The 23,514-nt window shown below is 41.5% G+C and overlaps 2 protein-coding genes across 3 annotated transcripts; both read left to right on the top strand.

The window, feature by feature from the left end:
- The first annotated feature begins 875 nt into the window (after window positions 1-875).
- On the top strand, window positions 876-5,235 carry LOC117829079 (histone H3.v1-like). Its single transcript, XM_034706618.1, has 3 exons — window positions 876-1,093; window positions 1,252-1,526; window positions 4,871-5,235. The coding sequence occupies exons 2-3, from the start codon at window positions 1,288-1,290 to the stop codon at window positions 4,899-4,901; spliced, it is 270 nt and encodes an 89-aa protein (XP_034562509.1). The 5' UTR covers window positions 876-1,093; window positions 1,252-1,287; the 3' UTR covers window positions 4,902-5,235.
- A 1,400-nt stretch (window positions 5,236-6,635) lies between these two features.
- LOC117829259 (aspartyl/asparaginyl beta-hydroxylase-like) lies at window positions 6,636-22,124 on the top strand. Of its 2 annotated transcripts, XM_034706878.1 has the most exons (5): window positions 6,636-6,871; window positions 12,801-12,983; window positions 15,998-16,042; window positions 19,280-19,348; window positions 20,247-22,124. In XM_034706878.1, exons 1-5 carry the CDS (start codon window positions 6,832-6,834, stop codon window positions 20,552-20,554), a joined length of 645 nt encoding a protein of 214 aa, XP_034562769.1. In that variant the 5' UTR covers window positions 6,636-6,831; the 3' UTR covers window positions 20,555-22,124. The 2 variants fall into 2 exon arrangements, with proteins under 2 accessions (XP_034562769.1, XP_034562770.1); XM_034706879.1 differs by lacking the exon at window positions 15,998-16,042 and having other exon boundaries at window positions 6,641-6,871; window positions 20,247-21,147.
- Window positions 22,125-23,514: the final 1,390 nt, after the last annotated feature.

Genomic DNA, 23,514 nt, shown 5'->3' with positions numbered 1-23,514 from the left:
AAACGGTGGCTCTTTATTAATAAAGAGGATAAACCTCTGGGATTGTCTAGGCCTGCTGTGGTGTTTAAGGACTATTATAAAGGTGGAGATGATGAATTAAAAGAAGTTAAAATCATTTCATTTTCATCAGTGTTTGAGATAAATGTCAACACTTTGCATGAATGAAGGAGAACTCGTCAGGGGTCTGTAACGAGCAGCCCTGACGCAGCTGAGAAATCTCACTCGGTGGGATTATTTCAGGTATCCAGAGAAGTAAAAGAGGGCAAACGATGACAGCAGCACACAAGCCCCACATGGATCTGCTCTTACATAAACACAGCGCTTAATTAATGGAAAGAGGAGGCACGGCTCGGCTCGGCTCAGCACGGCGGATAGAGAGCCGGGTTGCATAGGAACAGAGGAAACTGGGTCTCTGGAGGGACAAAGTGGCTCAAAACAGGGACGGGGAGCAGGTCTGAGCTGAACCGTGAAGACTTCTGATCTCTGAATCTGAAGGTTTTGAGGCTCTCACATGAGCAGGGGAGGCCAAATAAAGAACATTTACCCTTCCTGTCTTCACAACATACTTCCATTAAAGTGTTAAACAGTTGTTATATTCCCTTTGACTTAAAACAAACATGACAAAGTGGCACACATCTTGTTTTTTCAAAGTCACATCTGAAGGCACTAATAAAGAAATCTACTGTCAGCCTTTAACTCATCCCAAATGACAGATTTGAACAGAAACACCTCTGACAAGGCAAACAGCCAATCATAGTTTAGGATTTTGGGGTGGCCTCTTGGACGCCAGTGCCCCCCTTGGCCACCCTAACTGAACGCAGGTGTTTGTTTTCATCATCATCAAGAGAGGAATAAAGCACATCTTGGCTCAAACAGGGACGGGGATCAGGTCTGAGCTGACTTCTGATCTCTGAATCTGCTCCTTTGAGAAGTTGAGCAGCTTTTTCATGCAAATATTGACCAATCAGGTGCCTTCATTAGGGCCCAAAGTGAACCCAGGTGTGTTTGTGTTCATCATCAAGAGAGGAATAAAGCACATCAGGAAACTCTCTGGGTGGTTTGAGACCGGTCCAGAGCAGCAGACTCTAAAAAGGTCAGAGTTCATCCAACACACACATTTAACCCCGAATAACCTCCAAACATCACAAACAGCTCGTGTACTCACATGTGAAACTCCTGCGTTAAAAACTGCGGGTTCTTAAATCTCTCCTTCACACCATCACGGCTCCACGCCCCGCTCACTGCTGCCAGGTCCCACCCGGAGAGGAGGCGCAGAGAGCCCGATCCATGAGCGCACAACTCCACGGAGCACCAGGGGAGCAAAGTGTTCCAGAGGAGGAGGAGGTGGAGGAGGTGGAGGAGGAGGAAAGGGAGGAGGAGGAGGAGGAAGAAGAAGAAGCTAGTTTGGGGTTTGTTTTTACATCCAGCGGTGAAGAGGATGAAGATGATGAGGAGCGACAGGAGCGCGTCAGTGAAGTCGGGGAGGAGAAGGTGCGCACCGGGCTCCTCACTCCGAGTCCTCCCTGGTAATCCTCCGGAGCGGGTCCCTGACTCTCCTTTAATCCGGAACTCTCACTCCTCTGCTCCCTCTCTCTTTCTCTGTGAGTGTGTGAGAGAGTCTTCTCCTCTCCCTCAGGTGTGATAATTAAAAGGAACACCTCCAAAATAAAAGTCCCCTCGCGCAGCTCCAGCTGTTGCTCTTGGTCCTGGTCTAGTTTTTCCTCTTTGGAGGAATCAGTGAGGTTTCAAAAAGTTGCTCCGTCAGAGGGGGGCTGCGCGCGGCGTCCCGGTGCGTCGGTGGGTCGGTAGGCTGACCGGCCGGACTCCCAGCATCCCCGACGCTTGATCGCCCCTTACTCAGGAGGAGAGAGAGAGAGCGAGAGAGAGAGAGAGAGAGAGAGAGAGAGAGAGAGAGAGAGAGAGAGAGAGAGAGGGAGAGAGAGAGAGAGTTGGAAAGAAGGAGAGAGAGAGAGAGTATCGCGAGGTTACGCCCTAACTCGCGTTTGTCTCGCGCTCTGAGGACCGAGAAAACACACACACACACACACACACACACACACACACATAACCAACTCCAACAATCACATCACATATACACTGAAAGACATCCAGCTTTAAGTTTTACAGACTTCCTTTGTTTTAAAATAAAAAAGAACATTAATAACATGGTAATAACACTGATATTAAGCAGGAACATAATAATACAATTTCAAAATGCATCATGTAATAGTAGAATTTATTCAGTCATTATATAACACAATAGTTTTCACAGTGCAGACACTTTAAACAAAACAACAGTCATGTGTTAAGTCAGGGGTTCCCAAAGTATGGGTCGGGACCCCCTGGGGGGATCGTAAGACACAAATGGGGGGTCATGAGTAAGTCTTCTAGAATTATAGGGGAACATAGAAGCTAACCTTGAAATAAAACCTTGAAAATAGAAAATGTGGAGAGTTTTCTGCCTGATTTTTAGCCAGATGACTATGTGACAGTCATCTGGCTAAAAGAAACCTGTATGACATTCTCATACAGGTTTGGCACTTGTATTTAGGGAGCCACGGAATTCAAAGTTTGGGGACCCCTGTATTAAGTGATGACTGAAAAGGAAATTTAGGCCTAACCTACATTTTCTATCTAATTAAGCTAACAGCTTCCAAAGTGTGAGGGAAAAAAACAACAACAAACAAAAACAAGTAAATCATGAACACTTAAAGACTTCAAAAACTGATTTGGAAACCATTATTTTTAAAACCTAAAGTGAATCACAAGCTTTTTAATGTTTAGTGGCATCATTCAGCATTTTAATCCAAAATTAAATTAAATATGGTTTTTCCTGTTATCTTCAAATTTTCTTCCTCACTCACATAGCGGCACCCCTAGCATTTGCCTATACTGCCTATGCCACAGACACACACACACACACACACACACACACACACACACACACACACACACACACACACACACACACACACACAGTCAGCTTTCATCATGAGAGGAGAAACTCAAAGTTTCCTCAAGGTGTGATTTTCCTGCTTTGTGCTCCACTAATGAACTAAATTCCTTTTTTTAAACACATTAATAAACTTTATTTAACATTTTATCAATATAAAGTTTTTATTTTGTGTCTTCAGGACTTTCTTTGTTCTCTTGTTTATGATGAATCCCTCTGAGGTCACTCTTGTGGGGAATAAATGCACTGATGGAAGCCTTGTTGTTGTTTTAGTGCCCTCTAGTGGCTGAAAGGAGATATGGAGATATTCAAGTTAAAAACACTGTTTAGTATAAATGTTAAATATACATTTTGAATGTTAAATGTTAAACATTAAATCTACATTTCAAATAAAAATATATAAATGTTAAATATAAATGTTAAATGTTAAATATAAAATGTGATTGTTAAATGTTAAATATAAATGTTAAATACAATATAAATGTTAAATGTATATGTTAATTATGAAATGTGATTGTTAAATGTTAAATCTAAATCTTAAATAAAATAGAAATGTTAAATGTAACATTTAACAATTAAAGCCCATTTAAATTTAACAATTAGAGTTAAAATTTATATCTTTTTTTCACATTTAGTAGTTAGATGTAACACTTAACAATCACATTTTATAATTAACATTTAACATATTTATTTACATCTAACCGTCCTTTATTATCTCCTTAAGGAAACACTGAAGAATCCTTTATTATCTCCTTTAGGAAACACTAAACCATCCTTTATTATCTCCTTAAGGACACACTGATCCATCCTTTATTATCTCCTTTAGGAAACACTGAACCATCCTTTATTATCTCCTTAGGAAACACTGAACCATCCTTTATTATCTCCTTAAGGAAACACTGAACCATCCTTTATCATCTCCTTTAGGACACACTGAACCATCCTTTATTATCTCCTTAAGGAAACACTGAACCATCCTTTATCATCTCCTTAGGACACACTGAACCATCCTTTATTATCTCCTTAGGAAACACTGAACCATCCTTTATTATCTCCTTTAGGAAACACTGAACCATCCTTTATTATCTCCTTTAGGAAACACTGAACCATCCTTTATTATCTCTTTAAGGAAACACTGAAGCATCCTTTATCATCTCCTCTAGGAAACACTGAACCATCCTTTATTCTCTTCATGAGGAAACACTGAACCATCCTTTATCATCTCCTTTAGGACACACTGAACCATCCTTTATTATCTCCTTAAGGAAACACTGAACCATCCTTTATCATCTCCTCTAGGAAACACTGTACCATCCTTTGTCATCTCCTTTAGGAAACACTGAACCATCCTTTATTGATTCCTTTAGAAAACAGTGAACCATCCTTTATTGTTTCCTTTAGGAAACACTGAACCATCCTACACGTGTTCATGTGTTCCCTCAGGTTCTTTCTTTGGGTTCTTCAGGTCCTCCTGTCCTCCTTTGAGTCCCTCACTTCGAGGACTTTCCTCTCTGAACTCTAACTTTGAGTCCCTCACTTCGAGGACTTTCCCTTCCTCTCTGAACTCTAACTTTGAGTCCCTCACTTCGAGGACTTTCCTCTCTGAACTCTTACTTTGAGTTCTGTGTCTTCTTCACAAAGCCGAACCTCTCAGAGAGAGAAGCTGAGTCACTCTCATAAGAATGGTGCGATCTTAGATTAGAGTGTGTGCCGTTAAATCACCTCTGAAGACACACTTTTATAGTCTGGATTTTTTACCATGTGCTCTGAGCTCTCTATAATCCTCCCGGTGTAAGCCCCTTTAAATTCAGCTCAGGTTTCTATTCAGTTCAGACGTCTGATAACAGCCGGGTCAGGAGTTTACGACCTGTGACAGCTCTCTAACACCTTCTTTATGTTCTGTGGTTTTTGTTTCAGGAGTTTCAGGAACAGGAACAGGAATCTGTGAGAACAACAGTCAGACTTTATCAGCTGACAATAAAAACAGTTCATCCTCCTCTCAGGATGACAGAGAGATGCTCCTCTGAGAGTTCAGCCACACACAAGGAGCTGTTTCACTGCTATCTGTTGTACTACAGCGCCCTCTAGAGGTTAAATCAATCACTGCCCTGCATCCACTGCCACCAGGAAAACCTCCCCTTTATTAAAGCTGCTGTTAATGATGAAATGATTAATGTCAGAGGATCTGTAAGTGAACACTTCTTATTGTTTGTGTTTGAACAAGAATAATATCATCTCTTTAACCAAAAATATAATAACATGTTTAAAACAGCTCATTTTAAAAATAAAGACATTATAAAAATGAACAGTATTTATCAATTATTTAAGAAAAAAATCACATTTTAACTGTATTTAACATAATATGAAATGATAAATAAAGTTTTATTGCAATAACAATGATTGTTTATTATTATTATTCTTATTATTCTTATTATTATTATTATTATTATTATTATTATTATTATTATAACACTAATTGTAATAACAATGTATTCATATTATTATTGTTATAATTGTTTTTAGCCAATAAAAAAAACAAATACTTTTTAGTAATATATATATATATATATATATTTCTTAACTATTAAAAAAAACACCTTGTTGTAACTTTATTTTACATAACAATATAAAATGATGAATACAGTTTTACTACTTTAATAATATAAAATAAAAAATATTGTCATTATAATCATTATTTTTCTTTTAATTGTTTTGAGCAATAAGAAAACAAAATACTAGTTTGGTAAATTATATATATACATACATATATTATTATTATTATAATTATAATTATTATTATTATTATTATTATTATTATTATAGTAATGCATTATTTTTTAAATTATCATGATATTATAATTTATTTATTTATCTTATTATGACTATTTGTTAAATCAAATGATTATTAAAATTGTTATTCTGTTTTAAAGTCTAAAAAAAGCTCCTTCGGTTGAAAGTAACAAAACAATATTTTATATCTGACAAACATTTAAAAAAAAAAAATTTAACAATAAAGGACAACTATAGATTTAAAAAATAAAACAATGCAGGGATTTTTCTGGGCCTTTTCATTTCTTTATTTCAGACTTTTAATAAAAATGTGTTTCGAAAGAATACTGGGAAAACATCTTTTCACCTGTGAAAACATTATATGTGTGTGTTTTTTGTTTTTTTTAAACAGTTTTAAGGTGTAAACAGAATAGATCAGTTCATCTGCCATGATATAAATTTCCCCAGCAGACACTTGAAGCTGAGAATCAACAGGGGGAGCTGTTCACCCAGATGTTATCATCCTAATAAACCTGGTGATAATGATTAAACATAAAGGGCTGACAGATGATGAAGATGATGACATTAAGTGCGTGCTTATTATTAAACCATTGCTCCACAATGAAGGGAGCTTTAAAACAGAGCTCATATTGATCAAACTTTCTGATTTATTCTCTGAATCTTTAATTTATTTCACTTTAAAGCTTTGTGTGATTTTTGTTTTTTGTTTAATATTAATCTAACATCTCTTCCTTCTTCTGCTCTTCACTCCGCCCCAGATGTTTCAGACTCCTCTTCCTCTGTTGCCACGTTTTTGCTCCTTTCCAAAGAGAGGGAGGAGCCTCAGAAGTTGTACCACAACCTCATTGGTCCACAATCCCAGAGCCCCGCATTTAGCCCCGCCCCGACAGCGATACTGCTGCTCTGATTGGTGGAACACACAGTCACTCACGGTTACTATGGACTTTGGCTTTGCTGGTATCCAAGTGAAGACGTGATTTTTGGAGGTCTGGTGCCTTGTAGATGATTTTAGCGCCTTTCCAGCTGAGCTAGCTTGTTAGTCTCTGTTAGCATCACCTTTAGAGAAGCATTAGAGACTTTATAAAGGGATGGCACAAAGGAAGACTCCCAAACCCCACTCCAGAAAAGGTCAGTACCCTGTCTTTGCTAGTCCCGGACGCGCCTGTTTGGCTCCTCTTCAGAACCCAATCTGACATTCCGCAGTTTTAAGTTGTTTTCCATATTTCTAACAAAAAGCGTCCCACAGAGGAACATTTAAGATATTTTAAGCATCTTTACGACAGTTTGTTGAATTCGGCTTACATTAAGATACATATATATCCCTGATAATCCTCCTTCTGGGTGGAATCATGTTTGGTTCCCACGCTCCTCCTCTGTTTAAAGTGCGCCTGCTGGGCGTCGAGAAGTTGAGCAAACCGAGAGTAAAACTTCAGTTCCTCTCAAATTAAAGATATTCTTTTTAATTAAACAAAGCCGAACTAAAGAGTAGCTTTTAAAGAAGTTTTCTGATTTCAGTATTAATATTTTCTCCTCAGATTTCCCCTCCTACACCACAGATCTTGTTAAACTGACACACTTATAAACGAGGTTTGGTGCTGAGATCTCGCGATACTAGGAAACCTGGCTCCTTTAGCCAGTTTTGCTACCCGTGCAAATACAAACAGCAAACCTGAGCTCAAAAGTCCATCTGAGATTAATCATGATGTTTGAAGTGAGGATGCAATGTGTGACTAACAGAAGCATGCAAGTGGCCCTGCAACTGATGCTAAGCTAACCTGGTTATTATAACTGACAGACAGCTAACATTAGCATCTTGTTGATTTAGGGGTTTACAGCCTAACATTAAAGACTCTCCTGATTTACACATGTAGCTTCTAATGATGTACTAATAATATAACTTCATCATAATCAGTCATTATAACCTGGATTCGCCCTTCCACCTATCCCCCAGATGTTAACAGATGTTTAAAGTGGACTAAGGAGGGATCCTTTAGGGGTCATGGTCTGCAGAGAGCTCCTCAAACTTCTCACTCCCTGTTCTTTAAAACTACATCAGGCCTGAGAATAAGAACGCATGCTTCCTGCCTGAGTCAGACACACTGCTGATACAAATTGCATCATTGTGTTTGCAGAGAGGGGACACACTTACTTTGGCTCACCCTCAGATTAGAAGCACAGGAATGCAAATTATGACAGCAGACGTGTGTGCAGCAAACACAGATCCATGTTGTTCTTCCTCAGCATGCAGACCAGAGAGAGCAAGATGAACCAGAGAGAGCTTTATCTTAGTTTAGACTACATGTTCCTCTGCTGCTTCAAGTAGTTTAGTGAACATACTGCATGTTATGACAAACTTGTAAGTATTTGACGCTGCCCTTTTGGTTCCTTCCCCTCACATTTGCTTGTTAAACGTCAACATGCAAATAAATACTGAAGAAGGAACTATAATAGGAAGCATTTCGCCTGTCCTTTTTATATTTGTGCACAACATCAAGACCGGATCAGATCCAGTCCCCTCTTCCAGACAGGACTCAGTCTGATCTCATCTTAATCCACCATGAGCAGAGCACTTTGCAGCATTTAGCAAGTTACAGTGGCAAGGACAAACTTCCTTTAACAGGCAGAAACCTCCAGCAGGACCAGACTCATGTTAGACACACATCTGCTGAGACCGAGTTGGAGAGAGGGATAGAGGGAGATGAAGAGAGAGAGAGATGATAGTGGGGAGACGGATAGTAGTAGTTGTAGCAGCTGGAGTCTGGACCACGTCCACAGCAGCAGAGATCCAGAGGAACCTACGAGACAAGGGAGCTCAGGGACTCCAGAAAGGTCTAAGAAAAGAGAGAAGAGAGGGAGACCAGAAGAAAGAGAAAGAGGAGAAGAAATGGTGAAGGAGACGATAGAAGGAAAGGAGACATAAAGGATGGAAAGAACAAATAGAAAGAAAGAAAGAAAGAAAGAAAGAAAGAAAGAAAGAAAGAAAGAAAGGATGGATAACAGACCCAAAAAAGGAATCTACAGCAGAGATCCAGAGGAACCTAGGAGACAAGGGAGCTCAGGGACTCCAGAAAGGTCTATGAAAAGAGAAAAGAGAGGGAGACCAGAAGAAAGAAAAAGAGGAGAATAAATGGTGAAGGAATGACAGAAGGAAAGGAGGGGATAAGAAAAAGAGACATAAAGGTTGAAGAAACATTGAAAGAACAAATAAAGCAAGAAAGGAAGGAATGAAAGGAAAAATGAAATAAAGAAAGAAAGGAGGAAGGAAGGAAGAGGGAATGGAATAAAGAAGGAAAGAATAAAAGAAAGGAAGGAAGGAAGGAAAGATGGTTAGTAACTTTAATGGGACAGGAAGAGTTAAAGTAAGAGACAGGCAGAGAGAGGAGAGAGAGGGAAAGACAGGATCCCAGTGTGTCAGTCTAAGCCTATAGCAGCATAACTAAGACCTGGTCCAAGCCTGATCCAGCTCTAACTATAAGCTTTATCAAAAAGGAAAGTTTGAAGCCTACTCTTAAAAGTAGAGAGGGTGTCTGCCTCCCGGACCCTGACTGGTAGATGATTCCAAAGGAGAGGGGCCTGATAACTGAAGGCTCTACCTCCCATACTACTTTTAGAGACTTTAGGTACGATGAGCAGGCCTGCATGTTGGGAGTGTAGAGTTGGACCAGCTGAAGACCTCAAAGTGGACCACACCCATCAGTTGTTGAATAGCTCCGCCTACTTTTGGGACTCTTTGTCCGTGACGATCACCGTGTCTCTCCAGCTTTCATCCCCCTGCTGCTGGGGTTGTGAGTGACAGCCGGCGTCAGTCTTGAGAGGGACACTCGCTTTACTCACCCAAACACAAGACAACTTTTTTTGTAGATTCCAAAGGAAATAAAACACCCTGAGTGTTAAAACACAACCTCGTAAAGTGGAACATGAAACGTCACGTACTGTCCCTTTAATTCAGGTGACGTTTCACACAGCTGAGAGTGTGTGTGTGTGTGTGTGTGTGTGTGTGTGTGTGAACAAAGAAGAGTCAAGGTTATTTGGTGGGCTATTCTGTCCTCTCTGGTATCTCACGCTCACACTCACACACTCACACACACTGACCCTGGTTTTGTCAGCTCTAATAATAGTGAGGATCAGGTTCTGGATGGCCAGTGGACTGTATACAGCTGGTAAGAAGAGGAGGAGGATGAAGAGGAGGAGCTCTCTCTGTCTTCCTCTCAGCTCAGTCACTCTCAGCTTTAGCTTGCAGCTTTAGTTTGATCTTTATTTTTATTTCAGCTTCTTGTAGATTGTTCTCGTCTCATTTTATAGATTCATCACTCGCTCTTCTTGGCGTCTTAGTCGTGCAGTTTTCTTAAAGAACTTTGTTGGGTTTCGTAAAGTTCTGGTTCTGTTGTCTTTATTGTGGTGTGGATTTGGATCTGAAGGTCTGTCTCCTCTTTGCAGGAACATAAGTATATTTGTTTACAGTCGGTGTAGGGCTTAGGTCGCTCCCTCTTTCTGGTCAGGTGGGTTGGTCTACTCTTTCTCCAGTCCAGTCTAGTTCTGGTCTGGTTCTGGTCTGGCTCCATCTTTTTTTTGATTAACCCGGGACCTACGGGATTCCATGCAGCGCTACCGCAACTATGGCGGCTCCTACTCCTCCACTCCCGCAACCCCCCTAGCCCCCCTCGCCCCCCTCGCCCCCCACGCCTCCCGTAGAGGAGATCAGCGCCGAGGAGGAGGAGGTGTACGAAGAGGAGGTGTATGAAGAGGAGGTGTACGAGGAAGAAGAGGAGATGGCCCCGCTGATACAGGAGGGGGCGGAGCCTGCTGAGCAGGAGACAGGTAGGACTGGAGGACTGATGAGGTTTGACCCGGGTTTTGTTTTGATTTGGTTCTGATCCAGCTTGGTTTGGCTCGGCTAGGAAGCGACAAGGAGGTCCTGAAGGAGGAGGAGGGGCAGCCTGTAGACCCGGCGACAGGTAGGAATGGGCTGTGAGCTTGGTTTGGCATGGACTGGTTTGGTTTGGTTTGGTTGGTTTGGTTTGTTTGGCGTGCATTGGATTGGTTTGCTTTGGGATGGATTAGTTTAAAGTAGTTTAGCGTAGATTGGTTCGGCTTGGTTTGGTTTGGTTTGGCGTAGATTGGTTTAACATTTGGCATGGATTAGTTCACATTGTTTGGCGGTAGATTGGTTAAATATAGTTTGGCATGGATTATTTGGGTGATTTGGCTTGGCTTGGCCTGGTTTGGTTTGGTTTGGTGTAGATTGGTTTGGCTTAGTTTGGTGTGACGTAGAGTGATCTAACATAGTTTGGCAAGGATTTGTTGGGTTTGGCGTAAATTGGTTTAAAATGGTTTGGCATAGATTGGCTTGGCTTTGTTTGGCTTGGCGTAGATTGGTTTGACTTGGTTTGGTTTGACTTGGTTTGGCTTGGTTTGACTTGGCTTGGCGTAGATTAGTTTGACTTGGTTTGGCTTGACTTGGTTTGACTTGGTTTGGCTTGACTTGGTTTGGTTTGGTGTAGATTGGTTTGGCATACATGGTATAACATAGTTTGGCATGGATTGGTTAATTTGACCTTGTATAACATGCTCAATGCTTTTCGTGTCGAGCAGAACTTCCTGCTGCAGATTTTCACAGTAAAAGCCTTCCAGTGTTAAATATGTTGTGGAGGAAATCCTGAGTAGAGTCAGCTCTGTCTTTGAAAACCACGCAGCTTGGTCAGATCAATAACCAATCTTTGCTAACTAGCATGGGAGATATCCAGTTTAGGATAGTTTAAGATGCCAGATCAGTGTCGCTGCTCGCTGCTTTAAGTTTAAACAAACTCAACACCAGGAGAAGGAACGGTTGGACGCTGCAGAATAAACTTCTCACTTTAGTGGCGCTAAGATTCACCGTCATGTTGATCTCTAACCAGAGTCTGAAAGGAACTGAAGCATCACTGCTTCTCTTGTCAGACGTAAACAACTCAGCTGAGCAGGTTTCAAAGTACCTGATGGTTTAATGTTCGTCCTGTAGTCCGGCATGTTGGATGTCTCTGCTCTGTTCATGAGCATTTCAAAAAACAACCAGATGTTTCTTTCCACATATTTTATCTGCTCTCTTCATGCAGCTGGGATAATTTCATGTTGAAAGCTTTTAGAGCTCTGACATTTTCTCTGCAGAATCGAACAACATTTTTTACGCCTGTAACTTTCTAAAAATACTTGTGAAATATCTCCTCACGCTGTGCTTGATAACCCCTCCGTGCATTAACACAGCTTCAAATAAAAACCCTGCAGACGGGACACACGGACGGACCGCACTCATCGGTTATAGAACATCTATTTAAACCCTTCAGGACGCCTTTGACAGCGCTTCATTCATCGTCCTGCTTCTGGAGAACAGAACAAGAACTTTCTCTGGATTTATTGCTTTGCACACACACACACACACACACACACACACACACACACACACACACACACACACACACACACACACACACACACAAAGAGTTGAATAAAAGACTAATAATTAGGTGTAATTATGCTGCAGAAGCAGACAGCTGTTGTCATTAGCTAACGCCATTTAAGTCCAGAGTGTAGGACAAACAGCTGCTCTCTCTCTCTCTCTCTCTCTCTCTCTCTCTTTCTCTCTCTCTCTCTCTCTCTCTCTCTCTCTCTCTCTCTCTCTCTCTCTCTCTCTCTCTCTCTCTCTCTCTCTCTCTCTCTCTCTCTCTCTCTCTCTCTCTCTCAGGGTCATGTTGACTCCATGTCTCTATTCCTGGGTCCTGGGTCGGCCTGCCCTTTCTGGTTCCTGCCACATTGTCTCTTTCTCTTCAGCCTGGATTTAATCAGTACACTTGATCGCTCCTACCCCTGAATAGATTCTTGGTATCCTGAAGGAGTCTTTAGGTTCCCTTGAACCAGGAACCTCCAGTCTCTGCACTCACCAAAATGTTTTCTCAACTTCGTAGAAATCGGGCGAACTTTTAAATAAAGCCGAAAACGCCATGGCAACATTAAACGTCACTTTGGGTCCCGTGTTTAAAGAGACGTAACGCAGGGATTAATCAGATCATTCTCACGTCCGCAGAGGGGAAGACGTCAACGGCGGAGAGCAAGAATGGAAAGAGGACCGAGAGAGGAGGAGGAGACGCCGGAGGAGGAGGTCCAAAATACTCCATGTTCACCTGGTTTGTGGTCCTGGCTCTGCTGGGAGTCTGGAGCTCTGTGGCGGTCGTCTACTTCGACATCGTGGACTACGACAGCGTCATCGGTAAGGAGGACGTGTTGGTTTTAATAATTCATCATGCACTCTGTCAAAGGGGTTTATCTTGTCAAGATGTCCCTCTTTAAATCCATCACCTGTTTAGCTAACATAGAAGGGAATGTTTGAATTTATGCTAAAATCTGAGTTTGGTCATGCTAACTACCACTCAAACACACACACACACACATGCCTGTTATCCTATACCTGTGAGGACTCTCCTTTCAGTAATGCATCTCTGACCCTTAACCCCTGAACTAATCTGGATCTGATCCTTAAAACAAAGTCCTAACCCTTAATTATTCTTGTGTGTTCCTTTTCTAAAAAAGTCCCAGCTAGAAATGTTAAAATCTGTATATGGTCCCCACAACGACAGTTCATAAGAACACTCCCAAACACACACACACACACACACACACACACACACACATACACACTTCAACATTAAACTGGAAACTACAGGTTTTCGTACAGGAACCTGCTTCTGTCTTTATGTGGTTTTGAAAGTCACGCAGGACTTTCACAATGTCTGACTCTCCATCACACACACACACACACACACACACACACACACACGCACACACGCACACACGCACACACACACAGGAACCTGCTGCCCTCTTTAGATGTTTTGACAGGGGCTCTCTTAATCTTTGATCCCCCACAGACTCGCACAAACACACACATGTTATTCTACACATGTAGGGACCCTGCTTAGCGTACCACATCTCCAGCCAGGACCTTAACCCCCCCCCCCCCACCTCAGCACCTGACTCTTAAAACCAAGTCTTAACCCTTTGTCATCCATTTAAATAAGATGTCTTCACTTCCCATAAAAACGGTCCTCACAAGGACAACTTTAGAAGAACTCACACACACACACACACACACACACACACACACACTTGAAGATTAGACTGGAAATTGTCGGGGGTTTCATACAGGAACCTGCTTCTGTCTTTATGTGGTTTTGAAAGTCATACCAGGCTTTCAAAATGTCTGCCGCTTCATCAAGCAGATCCACTCATACTTGTCCTTCTACACCTGCGAGGACGCTCTTGACCATAATGCATCACTGACTCATTCCCTAACCCTGACCTGACCTTTCGAAGTAAATATAAGCCCTCTGAAAAAAGTGATGTCAATTATGTCCCCAAATGAAATGTCAAAACCTGCGACTGGTCCCCACAATGACAGTTTACAAGAACACATACACACACATCGAGGTGTTACGCTGAAAAATAAAGGTGTTCCTACAGGACCCGGCTTCTGCCTTCATGTGGTTTTGACAGTCATGCAGGGATTTCACAATATCTCTCTCCAAAAAACACACATACACACTCATACTAGTTGTTCTATACTTGTGAGGACCCTGCTTGGAAGATACATCTCCGATCATTTAACCCCGATCCGACCTTTAGAAATGACGTCTGATCTCTCAAACAGCCCTTTGAAGAAGTGACGTCCTGACTCTCAAACATGTCCCCGACCCCAATGTCTAAATCTTCAAGTGGTCCCCGCAAAGAGAGTTTTAAAAGAACACACACAAACACTTAAACACACACATTCCATTGCAGAGTATCTGGATGAGCTCGCTCCATATCTCTGAACAGACGCCTTACACCCAGTGACTCTGCTGTGAGTGTCAGAGGAAGTGTTTATCTTATCTCAGATTCTAAACTTCCTCATGTTTGACACGTTACAGCTGAGCCGGTCACACATCGGTAAGATGGAAACCAGAGATAAAGACAGAACTACCAGCTTCAAATGACTGTTAAACCGTGTTACACTAATGTGGGTTGTGTTAACTCACTTGTGATGTTTGCTACTTGTCCTTTTTTCTCTCTGCTATGGATAAAAAGTCTTTCAGGGCTGCATGATCTGAAAAACACAAGGACAAACTTCCTTTAACAGGCAGAAACCTCCAGCAGGACCAGACTCATGTTAGACACACATCTGCTGAGACCGTGTTGGAGAGAGGGATAGAGGGAGATGAAGAGAGAGAGAGATGATAGTGGGGAGACGGATAGTAGTAGTTGTAGCAGCTGGAGTCTGGACCACGTCCACAGCAGCAGAGATCCAGAGGAACCTACGAGACAAGGGAGCTCAGGGACTCCAGAAAGGTCTAAGAAAAGAGAGAAGAGAGGGAGACCAGAAGAAAGAAAAAGAGGAGAATAAATGGGGAAGGAATGACAGAAGGAAAGGACGGGATAAGAAAGGAGACATAAAGGATGAAGAAACATGGTAAGAAGAAAGAAAGAAGTGAAGTACAGAAAGCAGAAAGGAATGAAGGAAAAAAGGAATGACAGAAAGAAGGAATGAAAGAAAGGAATGGAAAAAGGAAAGAAAGAAGGAAAGAAAGAAGGAAAGAAAGAAGGAAAGGACGGGGTGAGAAAAGGAGACATAAAGGATGAAGAAACATGGAAAGAACAAAGAAAGAAAGAAAGAAAGAAAGAAAGAAAGGATGAATAACAGACCCCAAAAAAGGAATCTACAGCAGAGATCCAGAGGAACCTACGAGACAAGGGAGCTCAGGGACTCCAGAAAGGTCTATGGTTAGTAACTTTAATGGGACAGGAAGAGTTAAAGTGAGAGACAGGCAGAGAGAGGAGAGAGAGGGAAAGACAGGATCCCAGTGTGTCAGTCTAAGCCTATAGCAGCATAACTAAGACCTGGTCCAAGCCTGATCCAGCTCTAACTATAAGCTTTATCAAAAAGGAAAGTTTGAAGCCTACTCTTAAAAGTAGAGAGGGTGTCTGCCTCCTAGACCGTGACTGGTAGATGATTCCAAAGGAGAGGGGTCTGAGAACTGAAGGCTCTACCTCCCATACTACTTTAGAGACTTTATGCTGCAGATCCTTCCACATATTAAAACATTGAAGAAACGTATCATGCAGCCCTGAGTCTCCTCTGTATTCTCTGTAGCTTTGCACTAATTCAGTCTTACTTTCTGTAATGTGTCTTGTCTTCTTCCTCCTTCACTCTTCTCCTCTTTTCCCTCTGTACGTTGCTTCTGCATGCAGCGAGAGCTAAGGAGTTTCATATGAACTTTTCGGAAGTTCTACAAGGTACGCTCTCACGGTGTCAGCTTCACCTGTGGTGACCAGACTCATAGATTGTGTCCAACAAGTCTGTTTCTTTTTTATTTGCACTCTCACTTTGTTACGAGCATGAACAGGTTTTAATATTCTGGTTTACAGAAAAAGAAACATCTGTGGGTAAACTGTGTTCAGAGTTCAAAAGCATTCAGCTTGTTACCATATCTGGATTCTGCAAACAGACTCTGTGGGGATTTCAAAGATTAAAGGAGACAGACAGAGTGTGAACCATGTGAGAGTTGAACAGTCTCTTCTACCACATCCTTCCTCTTCAGCCTCCACTGTGTAGAATAAATGTGCCTTCACTCTCTGGGCCTGATTCGCAGAAGGAGTGTGCAGCTTCTGTGCCCTCTGAACCTGTGCATATGAGACAAGAAGACAGCGTCTAATTCACAGAAGGTTAAACGCACCACTAACTCTGCTGCAGGGCAAATAGCCCGTGTGCAAGTGTTTGCATGTATTTGTAGGTCCCCTTTTTATGCAAATGAACCTCGTAGTGGTTCAACAAGTGTTTCTAATTCACCTACAGCAGTGCTAACTTTGTGGTTACTGCCCCACAGTATTTAAAAGAGATGTCACACTGAAACTCACCAGAGATCATGACAACAACTCCACCTCTAGATGATCTAACAATAATAAACCTGCACATTTAGCCCGTTAAAGCTGCAGTGGGTAGGACTGGGGTAAACAAACTGTACTTATTTTGTGCTGTGTTTGGCAAAAAAGTCATAACACTCATCAACAGCCATCAATACATGAGGTATTTTGAGATTATGATAAGATCTCTGTGTTTTCCTACGCCTCTGTATCCAGTTATCTATAAATTCCAATCGCATCCCGTCAGCTCTGACCAATCAGAGCCCCTCTCCTGATTGGTCCTCCTACATCGTCCTGACAGAGCGTGCACTGTTTGTGGGTGGGGCTTACAGGAGCAGAGAGGGAGGGACAGGGGTGTAGTGAGAAGGAAATCTGATATGGAGAGGTAGTATTGACATTTGAAATCTCTCCCTGAACTGATGTTTATTCCAGAACTACCAACAGCAGCTTTAATATTAATTAGCGGCTCTTTGCTAGCTTGAATATAAACAGTGAAATATGTATCACATTGGTCATGGAAGGACAGTTAAATGGTAAGAAGTGTCTCCTCCTCATCCAGCTCATCATACATGTGGACAGAGTTAAGCTCTGTCAGGATGAGAGCGCACAGCACAGCGCTGTGCTGCAGAGTGAGGATGCTGACAGCTCATCTTCACAGTCGGTCGCCCAACAAGAGCAAACTGCAGAGAGCAGCTGAACTTTATGGGCGTTTATGCACTTCAAAATTATCAGGGCGATATGCTTTGTGGATTGGACTTTGAGATGGAGTAGATAGTGGGGCAAATGATGCATCATTATTTGTGCTATTAGCATCTGTGACCGCTGCAAAAAGGCCCATAGCCTCCTTACATGGGGCGCACCCATAGAGTCCATTCTTATTATTAGCTCGAACAAGTTCAGCTTGAAAAAAATTCTACTGTACAAAGTTTTTTGTGCAAGTTCCTCCTTGTAAGTTGTCCTCTTTAGTCTGCATCAGCCCAGCAACCTAACAGAAAGAAACGGTTGAAATTTAGAGTATAATCTTAAAGGTGACATATCATGCAAAATTGACTTTTTAATGGTTCTTTACCTGAAATATGTGTCCCTGTCTACAAACCCCCCGAGAATGAAAAAAATCCATTCTGCCCCTGTTCTGATTTCTACACCTTTCTGTAAATGTGTGTGAAACGAGCCGTTTCAGACTTCCGTGTTTTTGTTACGTAACAACAATATCCGGTCTGTCACGGAGTCAGAGCTCGGAGCTTGTTCAGCCCATAGACTGTGTAAAATAATACTGAATCCCTTCTCCGTTTTTCATTACCTGCACACATGTGTGCTAACAAGGAGCTTAGGAGGGAGGCATGCTAGTTGTAGGCGGTCTTAATAAACACAAAGGTCGGTTTTACTCCCCACGTCTGCAGATTTGAAGATGTAGTGGATGATTTTTATTTGTAATGGATAAGTGCTAGCGCTAGTTAGCATAGCCACATAGCTATATGTTCATAGCTGTAGCTGTAGCTGTAGCTGTAGCTGTAGCAAGACATACGTCGACATACTGACAAATAAAACAACAAGAAACACTAAATCTGTGACCAATCCTTCATAAAAGGTCCCGCTGCCTTTCTGGCAGAGGTCGGTTTTACTCCCCACGTCTGCAGATTTGAAGATCTAGTGGATGATTTTTATTTATCATGGATAAGTGCTAGCGCTAGTTAGCATAGCCACATAGCTACATGTTCGTAGCTGTGTACCAAGACACACGTCTACATACTGATAAATAAAACAACAAGAAACACTAAATCTGTGACCAATGGTTCAGAAAGGTCCTGCTGCAGGCGCCTCTCAGTCAGGATCAGATTCAGAGGGTTGAAGTAACGCGATCTCTGAGCAGCCGTGTATATTCAGCCAACATGTAAACATTAGATCAACGTGCTGGACAGCCGAGGCACATCCACTTCCGGAGGGGGCGTGGTCAGAGAGAAAACGGAGTGTTCTGATGAGGAATGAAGAAGAGGACTTTTCAGGCAGACCAAAATCTGATTTCAAAGTGTTTTTTTGAGCATAAACTTTAAAGACATGTTTTGGGGACCTCTTAGACCAATATATGTTGATGAAAAAAGCGTGATATGTCACCTTTAAGAAAAGGCTTCTTGCAGTTTCATAAATAGCAGTAGATATATTTTTTATTATCTACACCTTATTCTGACTTAACATAACACAGGATACTACCACAGGGAGCCGATATAGACGAACATAAAGGAACTTAAATTGTAATTTTATGCTTTTATGACGACCTTTGACCTCAAATCTAACCACTAATAATGAAAGGTTTCACTTATTTCAGATTTAAGATTTTTACTGATTTTTTTTAACATTTTAGAAAAGTTGGAATTTCAACAATTTGTCACAATAAATAAAATAATTTTAGTAATTTTACAAATAATTTAGATAAAAGCAACATTTTATTTCCACACATTTTTTTTTCTGCATTATTAACCATCAAATACACAGATTTTTCAACTTCTGCAAATTCTCATTTATAATCAAAATTTTAATTTGGACATTTTTTATTGTAATGATTATATAAATGTTTTCAGTATGGGTCACTCAGCTTCCTCTCCTCCTCCGCAGGTAAACTGGCGGCCTACGACACGGACGGAGACGGCGACTTCGACGTGGAGGATGCTAAAGTTCTGCTCGGCAAGTCCTCTTTGAGTTTTCTCTCCTTCTGTCTGATGTGGTTTACAGCCGAGTGTCAGTGCCTCAGGTTTAAAACAGAGACCGCCCCATCACGAGTATCTGCCTGGACTAACCCGTCACGGTGTCAAACTGTGCGTTGGTCTGATGTAAGAGTGTGACTTCACCTCTAACATCCGTCCGCTAACATGTTGAAATACACGATGACTTCACAGAATACACTTCCTGTTATGATGCAGGACATGGACTACCTGAAAACCCAGATCAGGAGCTGCTCTGGTGTTTGAGTGTTTGGTTTCCACCTTGTTATTTTAGAATCTTTTTCATACAGAGCAACTTAAAAAAGAGACTTAAAGGGAAGTGGAAGAACCAAAAGAACAGAACAAGCCAAATAAGACTTGTTGCTGGATTCGTGTTTGTTTGTGTAGATCCTCAGATTAAAGTCTGAGCCGGTGCACTCTGATGTGCTCTCAAGGATAACCCGGCCCCGTTACGGGTGATGACACGTGAAGCATTTGGGGCCAGAGTCCTGAAGTTCTCTCTTGCGAGGAGCGAGGGAATAGACGGCCATCTTTGTCAGTTGTTGAAAAGCAAGTCTGACGAGACTGAGACAGGAAGTAAAGGTTGAATTGTTATTCATGCTTCTTTTACGACGTCTTTAACTCACTTTCTTTCTCTTTCCCACATCATCACCTTTTCATTTCTGCCCTGTTTTTGTTACGGTTGTGCTTCCTCCCTCCTTCCCTCCATCTCTCATGATTTACTTTTCACTTTGTTCCTTCTCACTCCTCCTTCTTGTCCTTTTAATTTGCCTCCACACGGCCGTCGATCCTCGTTGTGTGCCTTCCTCCATCCCCTCCTCCTCCTCCCTTTTCTCTCTCCCCTCTCTCTCTCTCGTCAGGCCTGACCAAAGATGGCGGTGCTGATGGTGATGGTGATGGTGGTGGTAGTGCGAACGCCGAGTCGCTTGAGGAGGTTCTTAATATTTTAGCTGAGGAGGGCTCTGATTGGATCTATGGCTTCTTCACCTTCCTCTATGACGTAGTGTCCTCGCCTGTAGAGCGGGGCGAGGGAAAGGAGGAGGCGGAGGGGAAGGAGGCAGCGGCTGGGAGTGAGGAAGAGGAAGAGGAGGAGGAGGAGGAGGGTGAAACGGCCTCGCCTGATGACAGGGAGGTGAAAGGGGTCATTCTGGACCTCCAGAACCAATAGGAGAGCAGGACAAAGAGCCACAGCCAATAGCGAGGCTCCCTGGTCCCAATACAGAGCAATGAGGACCAAACGGCGACGTAGCCCAGTCCAGGAGGAGGAGGAGGATGGTGTGTTTGGTTGTTGTAGACCTGATGGAGGACGGTCTGGTCGGACTGGTCGCCCGGTTCTTCGTCCCACAGCACATATATTTAAGAGAGCTTCTCTGGTTCTGGTGTTTCGGCTCAGAGTCTCCGCCTGTAGTGGTTTATAACATAAACTGTTGTTGTGTGTTTATGTTGTCCAGAAAGAACACACTCAGATAAAACATTAATCTGTTCAATTACATGAAATAAATGAAAAGTATGACAGAATATGACGGCCAGATTTAAGGGGAAAAAATATTGTAGAATGAAGTCTTAATATTAAGAGAGTAAAGTTTAATAAAGTTTAATTAAAAGTTAAATACATCCTAACCACGGCCTTAAATTTCAACTTTATCCTCATAAAATCATAAATCTATTCGGCTGATATCACACCATCGTCTGCATAATGTCGCAACTTTTTCTGGATTTCCAACTTTATTTTAGTAATAAAATTCAACTTATTCTGTGATCTGAGGAATAACAACTCAATTGTTGAAATAGTACAGATTTACCCTTCTTAACTATCACAGATTTGTTCTTCACAAATTTACTTTTTGGAATATTATGAATGTTTCTTTTACTACAAAAATGCAACTTTATTATTCAGTTTGACTAAATTAAATTATACTTTATTTCTGTAATATTCTGACTTCATTCTCATAATAACATCTTTAAGAGACAAGATAAGAGAAGATACTCCTTTATTCTCAAATTTCAGAATTTTGTATTCTTTAGTACGGCCCTTAAAATAATGAATTGGACACTTTAAAAAAAAAAAAGAAACACTACAGAGAAAATGTTGTCTTTAAGAATCCAGAATTTTGTTTTCATTTTTTTCTCAAAAAGCTGATTAACGCTGTGTCTGTGAAAAAAAAAAAAAAAGCACCTTTAAAGTTTGTGACACTGTTAGCATCGTACCTTCACGTGTTTTACTTTAAGTCTTATTTTTTTTACTGCACTGCTTTGAAAACAGTTTCTGCAAACAACCTTGGAAAACTTAAAGAGTGCATGTCAGAAAGAAATCATGGACTTCTTCACTTCTGACTTGTCTGGCCTCCAGTGGTGTCGCCCCCTGCTGGCTCTAACAAGGACTGCAGGGGTTAAACGTTAGACTTATTTACAGTCTGAGCTTTAATTTTCACTGTCAGCTGAAAGCTTCAGTAAACTTACCGCAGTTTGAACGATGATATGGACGTAATGTTGAATAAGAAGCAGAGACGTCTTCGTATTGATAACGATGTGACTGCACTGCTGTTCATACTCTGCTGTGTTCATCCTGTGTAACCTTACATTAACACACTGAAACTGTGCTGCTTGTAAACCACTGATAATGTAAACTGTGCCGTGCAGGAACGGTCCGATCCTCCACTATCATAATTAACCATTCTCACATACGACTAGATCTCTGTGCTGCTCTTTGGCATTAAGAGTAAATGAAGTGAACAGTGGAAAGGTTTGATGATGGCTGAGTTATTCTTCACATATCATAAAGCAGTGTGTCGACCGTTTAAAGTCACATTGAGTCGTCGTCACTGACTGTCTCTGCTGTCTGTCTGTTCAGATGAGAAGAAGTTAAAGGGTCCTGCTCTCAGGAGAGACAGGCTGAGAAAAGGTACCGTGTAAAAGTGTGTTTGTGTTTATTCCCCACGTCGACACTCAGCCAAGAGTCCTCCTGACATTCTGTCTGTTTTTAAAACCTGTAGAGGAAAAGAAAGAGGGGAAGAAGAAAGGTACAACCAAAGGTACGGTCTTAGTTTCCTCTGAATGCACGACTTTGTTTGGGTTTCTTTAAGTTACCGGCTGTTAAAGCAACCTGTGTTTAATCTAAAGCATGTGTGACCGCTGGGATCCAAAGACACACTTTGAATAAGAGTGCATCAGAAACATAACTGCAGACCTGTGCACTGGTTGTCCTGCTCCTTTATTTGCTATTGTGTTGGTAAATAATTGGAATGTATCCGAAATTCCTGTATTAGTATCCACCAATCAGGTGTCAGCAGGAAGAACAGTCTGTATGGAGAGCAACAGCAGGTGTTCTAGAATTCTGACATCAAAGACAGAAATCCAGAATTCTGAAATAAATATTTTTGTGAATGAGAATTTGAAATGTATCCTTTAATAAAGGGTCGACACAAACCATGCAGGACCAGACTTTGGTTTAAGAAGAGTTCTGGTTTCCATTCTCTGAGTAGTATCCACCAATCAGGTGTCAGAAGGAGAAACAGTCTGTATGGAGAGCAACAGCAGGTGTTCTAGAATTCTGACATCATCAAAGACAGAATTCCAGAATTCTGTCTTTGATGATGTCAGAATTCTGTCTTTGATGATGTCAGAATTCTGTCTTTGATGATGTCAGAATTCTGTCTTTGATGATGTCAGAATTCTGTCTTTGATGATGTCAGAGTTCTGTCTTTGATGATGTCAGACTTCTGTCTTTGATGATGTCAGAATTCTGTCTTTGATGATGTCAGAATTCTGTCTTTGATGATGTCAGAATTCTGTCTGTGATGATGTCAGAATTCTGTCTTTGATGATGTCAGAATTCTGAGAACAAATGGAACATTCCGTAAAGAAGGTCAGAGCTAAAGAAACATCAGTGTCTCTAATCCTCTTTCATAGACCTCCATTCAACAAACAAACATTGTAGACGTAGTTTTCTTCTCCTCTTGAGGACAGACCTGACAAAGCTTGACTTTGGACTTTGGACTAATCTGCATCATGATGTTGTTATTTCAGCAAACTGAAGACCTGTTAATTACAAGAACATCACAAGAACATCAGTTTCTGTTTCAGGTTCATACTGCTGAAGTAAGGCCAGAGGGAAGCCTCTGAGGAACT

Source organism: Notolabrus celidotus, chromosome 17, assembly GCF_009762535.1.
Source record: "Notolabrus celidotus isolate fNotCel1 chromosome 17, fNotCel1.pri, whole genome shotgun sequence".
Classification (NCBI taxonomy): domain Eukaryota; kingdom Metazoa; phylum Chordata; class Actinopteri; order Labriformes; family Labridae; genus Notolabrus; species Notolabrus celidotus.
Note: the sequence above shows the minus strand (reverse complement) of the source record. Positions and strands in the feature narration are given on the sequence as shown.

Coding starts and splice junctions, on each gene's coding strand:
- LOC117829079 (XM_034706618.1), top strand. CDS start 1,288: ATGAGCGCACAACTCCACGGAGCACCAGGGGAGCAAAGTGTTCCAGAG. Junction 1,527..4,870: donor CTCACTCCGAGTCCTCCCTG/GTAATCCTCCGG, acceptor TTTTTGTTTCAG/GAGTTTCAGGAACAGGAACA.
- LOC117829259 (XM_034706878.1), top strand. CDS start 6,832: ATGGCACAAAGGAAGACTCCCAAACCCCACTCCAGAAAAG. Junction 12,984..15,997: donor GGACTACGACAGCGTCATCG/GTAAGGAGGACG, acceptor TTCTGCATGCAG/CGAGAGCTAAGGAGTTTCAT. Junction 16,043..19,279: donor CTTTTCGGAAGTTCTACAAG/GTACGCTCTCAC, acceptor CCTCCTCCGCAG/GTAAACTGGCGGCCTACGAC.